General features: G+C 45.1%; 1 protein-coding gene across 1 annotated transcript; it reads left to right on the top strand.

Moving 5' to 3' along the window:
* Positions 1 to 2,578: 2,578 nt before the first annotated feature.
* Positions 2,579 to 5,319, top strand: LOC310800282 (piggyBac transposable element-derived protein 4-like; the record flags this gene model as incomplete). Its single annotated transcript, XM_083662856.1, has 3 exons — positions 2,579 to 2,981; positions 3,427 to 3,495; positions 3,815 to 5,319. The coding sequence occupies 3 exons, from the start codon at positions 2,579 to 2,581 to the stop codon at positions 5,317 to 5,319; spliced, it is 1,977 nt and encodes a 658-aa protein (XP_083518982.1).
* Positions 5,320 to 7,334: the final 2,015 nt, after the last annotated feature.

Here is a 7,334-nt window from a genome sequence, read left to right on the forward strand (position 1 = left end):
ATATTTTTTCACTAATCAACCTATTCACTCGAATTGCGCGATTTCCCCTTGGCGAGATTGTATTGAAAATACTAGCGGCTGACACATCATTGGTTAAAAGCTGAAGAAAAGTTTGTTGGGGGTTTAGTCCTGCTTTAAATGTGAACGCTAACATACTAAATATCCCACTCTGTGATGGCAGTTTTGCCCATTGATCACTTTACCCAATATCTGATGTGAGAAGTGACACCAAAATGTGCTAAAATGCTAACACTTTTGCATGCACTATGCTAACAGGCAATGTACACTAGATGCGTTACGGCTGCATTGCAGATCGACTCTCGCCCATGTTAATTGATGGGCGATACATGCGGTATACAGAAAAATCACGCACTTGTTCTATTTTTGTCAGATCCTGCATACGTCTGACAGATTACATGAGTGTGGGTCTGTTCGCAGCTGTACCGGAGCCGTACCGCATCTGTTCCGGAGGCGGTGTACATTAGCCCTAAGTAATCAGCTGACTAGGACTATCTAAAGTATGAAGAAGAACCTTTTAGGTTGTTTTCCGACCTGGTACAGTAGTCTGGTTCCTTAGTTCGGACCAAATGCGAGAATGATGCATTGTTTTGTTTTTAAGCTGGTTCGGTTCTCTTTCCCACCAGCCAAAAATCAAACTGTTCAGAGAGGGGTTGCCAACCCTCCCAGATTGCCCAGGAGATTCCCAGAGATTTTCTGACAGCTGAAATTACAGTATACGAGCTAGACCAAAGCGCCCTTCGGGCGTTTCTAACTTGATTAAGTGTGTGTTGGACTTTTATTGTGAAGGGCTGTGTGAAGTGTGTTGGACTTTTATTGTGAAGGGCTGTGTGTGTTGAACTTCTATTCTGAAGGGCTCTGTGTGAAGTGTGTTTTGGACTTTTATTCTGAATGGCTGTGTGTGTTGGAATTTTAATGTGAAGGGCTGTGTGAAATATGTGTTGGACTTTTATTGTGGAGGGCTGTGTGAAGTGTTTGGCTTTTATTCTGAAGGGCGTGTGTGAAGTGTATAATTGAGTTTTTATTGTTAAGGGCTGTGTGTGAAGTGTGTGTTGGGCTATTATTGTGAGGGGCTGTGTGAAGTGTATATTCGGCTTTTATTCTGAAGGCCTGTGTGAAGTGTGTGTTGGGCTTTTATTATGAGGGGCTGTGTGAAGTGTATATTGGGCTTTTATTGTGAAGGGCTGTGTGTAATGGGCTTTTACTGTGAAGGGCCATGTGAAGTGTGTTGGACTTTGTGTGTGTTAGACTTTTATTCTGAAGGGCTACTGTATGTGAAGGGCTGTGTGAAGTTTGTTCTGGGCTTTTATTGTGAAGGTCTGTGTGAACATAGAATAATGCTGTAGTGCCCTCCGTGTGTGTGTGTGTGTGTGTGTGTGTGTGTGTGTGTGGGTGTGGGTGTGGGTGTGTGTGTGTGTGTGTGTGTGTGTGTGTGTGTGTGTGTGTGTGTGTGGGCGTGTATGTGGGCGTGTCTGTGTGACCAAACTCACGCCAGACCCCTGGAGAGTGTTTTGGCAAATTTTGAAATTTTGGAGGCGATCGAGGGAATGGTGCGCCTTACAACCTTGCAAGTAGGATTGTTGTGTTTTTCTGCCGTAACGCAAATTCCCGTGAGTTAGTACACATCCCAATGACAGATATTGGTGGCTAGTTTCTGCTCCAGAAATATTTTGCCAATCGGCCTGATGGGGGTACTATAATTAAAGGTTAAAATTTCATACTTTGAAAGGCAACAACTTCGACACTGTATGAGTGCGATTTTCACTCACCTTGCAGCTGACCTTGCTTTACAAATTAGCTTCAAGCACCCGTAAGGTCTGTCGAAAGTGTTTGAGATATTCTGAAAGTTTTGAAAAACATTTTGAACATCTCCTACACCGTTTGACCGGTCACATTTTTTAGATAGCACTGTCATTAAAGTTTGTTAACTCATTCACCGCCAATGACGTCTTTGACGTGTTATCAGCAATGGCCTTCCCCGCCAAGGACGTGTTTGACGTGTTTTTGTTTTTATTGGTGCAGCGCCTGCAGCAAACACTTGCCCAGCCTGGGACACAGACACAGGTCCCTGCCTTCAAAGGGTAGCCGACAGCACGCGATCAAACACATACCGCAGCTGTTGTTTTGAAATTGAGCAGGAGGAAAAGCAGAGAACGGGTAACGCTTCCTTGTGCAGACAGGAGAAACGCCATTGCGCGGATGTGTTGGGGGAGTGGACTAGCAGACAAAGGATTTGTGTGCGGAGGAAGAGAAGAGAGAAGCCAGTTGTGATTTTGAAGAGCCTTATAGAATTTAGCGAGTTTTGAGTCTGATCCTGTAGTATAGTTTATTCCATTTAGTATAGTTTATTCCATTTAGTTAGTAGTTTATATTTAGTTATATTTTAGTGTTAGATATTGATTTAGTTAGTCTAGTTTTAGCCTAGTCAGTTTATAGTTTAGTTGGTGCATTGTCCGTTTAGAGTAGCTTAGTGGTAGCCTATAGTCAGTTTAGTTGTAGTATAGTCGTCCATTTTAGGTTAGGTTAGGGTTAGGGTAGGGATCGTCGATCATCATCGATCATGGGGAAAACCTCCGCTAAGAGCAAGGACCCCCCGGCCGGCCGGCGCCGTGCTCCACGGGTGCGCGGTCCTGCTGTCGGTCCAGGCCAGCGAACGCTGGATGAGCTGTTCGCTCCTGTTCCAGCGCCCGTCGCTGTGTCCCAGCTGGACCCCGAGGCTGTCTCCCAGCCAGACCCGGAGACTGAATCGGAGTTTGGGTTGTCTGACGGTGGCGGAGAGGAGGTTTCCAGGGCAGGGAGAGAGCATCTGCGTCGAACAACTCGAAGGGATTATGCGGAGAGTGACTTCGACTCCCAGTCCCAACCAAGTCAGTCTTCTGAGGAGGAGATTGTGGCGCCACAGATTGCCCCGCCAGAATTCGAGGAAGACTGGCTTCCACTGCGCCAAGATGCCGATGTTCACGGTAAGAGTCATTTTGATGTGATCATATAGCCATAGTATACTGCTCGCTAGGAGGCATGAAATGGCCTTTTTTTTTTGTTTGGTATGGCGCAACGTTACTTCTCTGCGGCCATATCAGGTGTGTGTGTGTGTGTGTGTGTGTGTGTGTGTGTGTGTGTGTGTGTGTGTGTGAGTGTGTGAGAATGCATTGCTTTATTTGTCATTGCCACAGAAAGAGGTTTCAGAACAACGAAATAGTAGCTAGCAGTAGTCTCTCTTCAAGGTGCATTTCAATAGTGTGTGTGTGTGACGCTGCAGTGATGTTGCTTAGAGGGCATAGGTTGAATGACACATGTCATTCACATCCTGCAACACAGTGTGGTGGCCTGTAAACTCACTGTGTGTGTGTGTTTACACTGTCTCTCTGTGCTATGATCATTGAAACACAGCTATGTTTTATATTTCAGATGAGCTGATTGACGCACCAGCAGCCAGTGAGCAGTCTACCTCTGGAAAGTCTGAGAGGCGCTCAGAAGGTAGGTTTTACCTCTGCCAAAAAATAGCTTATCTACAAGCGTGTGTGCGTTGTATTTTATTACAAGCGTGTGTGTGTATTATAAATATTTATGTATTTACAGGCCGTGGAGCTGATGCTGCTGCCCCTTCGAAGAAGGCAAAAGGGCCCGCTACGTCTCAGGGTATGTATTGTGTAAGCTTGTGTATGTATTGTAATGTATGTAGTGTAAAGGTATGTTCCATTTTCCCACTTTGCCCAAAATAGATCTACAAGCGTGTGAGTGTGCTATTTATGCTAAGTTTAATTTTTTTTTTTTTTCTGTCCTATGCTCTATCCAGAGCAAAAATGGTTCACCATGGGTGAAGCGGCATGGGAACCGAGGGAGATCCCCTTCACCGGTGATCCTGGACCCCTCAACGGTGCTGCTGAGCTGGAGTCAACAGAGCCTGTCGACTTCCTGGAGCTGATCCTGACTGATGACCTGCTCCAGCTGGTAGTCGACCAGACCAACCTCTATGCTCAGCAGCACATTGAGGCAGGCGGAACAAGTGTTCGGGTCGACGCCTGGAAGCCTGTCGACGTGCCCGAAATTAAAACGTTCCTGGGCTTGCTCTTCCTGACTGGACTCATTGTGAAGCCTGAGCTGGAGGCATACTGGTCCACAAACGAGGTGGTGGAGACCCCCTATTTTGGAAAGACAATGGCGAGAAACCGGTTCCAGATCATCCTTCGTTTCCTTCACTTTACAGACAATTCAGAGGTGAGAAACGGTGATGACCGGTTATACAAGGTCCGCCCAGTCGTAGATCTTCTGGTGCAAAAGTTCCAGGAACTGTACGTGCCAGGCCAGAACATCTCCATCGATGAGGGCACCCTCTTGTGGAGAGGAAGATTGTCTTTTCGAGTGTATAACCCACAGAAACCTGTGCGTTACGGCATCAAAAGTTATGTTTTGTGCGAGTCCAAGACCGGGTTCTGTTATAATTTGATGCCTTATTGTGGAGATGGTAAATCCCTTGTTGATACAGTGTGTGGTCTCCTGGTGGGGCTAGAACAGCAGGGCTACAAACTGTATATGGACAACTTTTACAATTCAGTAAAAATGTGTGACCTGCTGCTAGACCTGGGTACTCATGTGTGTGGAACACTGAGGAAAAATAGAGGAGAGCCACCAGCCATACACCATGCTGAGAAGGCCACCCTGCAACCAGGCAACCAAATTGCCCTCCACACTGACCGTGTTCTGTGCTTGGCATGGCGGGACACAAATGTAGTGAGGATGGTGTCCACGTTTCACCAGGACGACATGGGGGAGGTCCTGACATGGAAGAAAGGTGTGAGGGGGAGGGTGGTCAAAGAGAAGCCTGTCTCGGTGATCCAATACAACAACAATATGAATGGTGTCGACAGGCTAGATCAGATGATTTCTTATTACCCTTTTGTCAGGAAGTCGTATAAATGGACCACTGAAAATATTTTCTATATGTTCCAAATCTGCCTCCACAACGCATTTGTCCTGTACAGAGCAAAAAACCCACAGGGCAGTGTAAAGAACATGTATGCGTTCCAGGAGAGCCTGATCAAGGTGTGGACCACCACTACAAAACTATGCAGAGCTCCATATGCTGACCGTGCGAGTAGGCTGGCTGCCAACAGGGCAAACCACTTCCTTATCCGCCAGGACCCCACCACCCGAAACAACGCGCCATCAAGGAAATGCAAGGTGTGTGCGGCCAACGATAAGAGAAAGGAGTCACGTTTTCAGTGTAACGACTGCCGTGTCGCCTTGTGCAGGAACCCCTGCTTTGAGATCTACCATGACACACTGGACTACCAAGGGTAGAGACAGACATAGGATAGTCTGTATGTTGTCATAATGGGCCCTGCACTAAACTGTTTTTTTTTTTTTGTGATCAAATATTTTTCTTTTTATTATTATTATCAATTGTTTCAAAACAATGAGCATTCAATGCAATACAGCAAAATGTACAAATGAAAGCGAGATAAAATAGAAGTCACAAAATAAGAAAGGAAAATAACAAGAAAAAGACAGACATAACATAATGGACCAGCATTACAAACAAAAATCCCAGGCTGGACAAATCATTCAAAATAAGAGAGACAGGCGAACAGGGTACAGTGATCTCAAGAATGTCAGAAAGGTTAGAGGCAACCAGCTCCCAAAACGTTGCTCACTAAACTGTTTTGTTGAATGTAAATACAAAGTGCAAATGTATGGTTTATGTAAAAAAAAAAACACTTTATGTATTTATTTTTTATTTAATTTTTTTGTCATTTGTCTCATAACAAATAGTATTTACATATCCTATGTCAATACAGTTCAAAATAAAAGGATTGAAAGCAAGTTCTGCCTGAGATTGTGTCATTTACAAAAATGCTTTTTTCTCCCTTTTCTCTTCCCAGACAGGCTTTTTTGGTGAACATGGGGTGTATAAAAAGGGTTATAAGTAGAGTACAGAACATGCTAAAAGCTAACTTTCTTTTTGGGGGTGAAAGTAGAGACTTAGATCTTCATTTCGAGGTATTGGACATCACTGTAGTCCTAGTACAGAATTTACTGTGGGTCTTGAAAGATGACCAAACATTATGGAAATACTTGGCCTGTGCCAAAAATGCCAGTCAGATATTGGCAGTGAATGAGTTAAAAGGTTGTTGGTATCTATGGTTGTTTTGAAGATATACATTTTATTAAATTGAGAGAGTGCGTGGCCTGTCAGCTAAATTATCATAACTTCATGACCAATTATCCAATCATCATAACACTTTGGGAGCATGTTCCAGGGCCTAAAATTTGACGCGGGATTGCAGGTATCGCCAGGCCCGCCGCACCCCATTACACAGAGTACGCAGACTGCATAGGGCATCATGTGACTCAGGGCACCCAAAAAAAAAAAAAAAAAAAAAAAAATTGGTGCCCTCAGTCAGGCCACTCACTGAACAGCAGGCCAGGCGCCGCCTACTGGTTTACTAGTGTTTTTATTACTTTATTCAGGGTTAAAGTGGGTGGATCTCATTGTAAAATTGGACGCGGCCCAAATTGGGCTTCAACCGGCCCAAATCTGGCTTCAACTGGCCCAAATCTGGCTTCAAACGGCCCAAATCTGGCTTCAAACGGCCCAAATCTGGCTTCAAACGGTCCAAATTGGGCTTCAAACGGCCCAAATTGGGCTTCAAACAGCCCAAATTTTTCGGCGCCGCCCTTCGGACGCCGGCACGCACGTCGGCCCGTATCGGCCTGGCCTCCTTGGTATCTAATGCCCGGCCTGAATTATGATCCCAGTCCGCCCCTGCTTGCATGTACAGTTTAACAATCGCTTGTTTGCTGACATGTACAGTAATTCTAACAATTGTTTGTTTGCCACATGTAATGTAATGTGAGATACACCTTCATAATTAATGAATTTGCAGTCTTTCGTTTGACAGTTATTGAAAGTTTTGCGGGGGGGGGGGGCACCACAAAACAATTACGCTTAGGGCACCCAAATGGCCAGCAGCGGCCCTGGGTATCGCGCATATTTCGTTGCTGAATACAGATGACTGGTCGGATGCATTACACGCGGACCATATTCTGACTGACTTCCACTGGCTGGCTCGTCACACAACAAAGGGATAGGCAGGCGCTCTGTCCTCTCTCTCGTCGTTGTTGATTTGCAATACGAAGTACTCTGAGCTGGCGTTACGTTAAACCAAACCTGGGGAGGAGGCCAAGTACAAATGGGGAGAAAATGGGGGAATTTTTAAATAAAAACAACATAAAAGAAAAATGCTTCCACCAGATTAAAGAAAACATTATGTGATATTGACTGATGCCCTGCTCGGTCATGTATCATGATGTAT

Source organism: Poromitra crassiceps (assembly GCF_964638095.1).
Source record: "Poromitra crassiceps genome assembly, chromosome: 2".
Classification (NCBI taxonomy): domain Eukaryota; kingdom Metazoa; phylum Chordata; class Actinopteri; order Beryciformes; family Melamphaidae; genus Poromitra; species Poromitra crassiceps.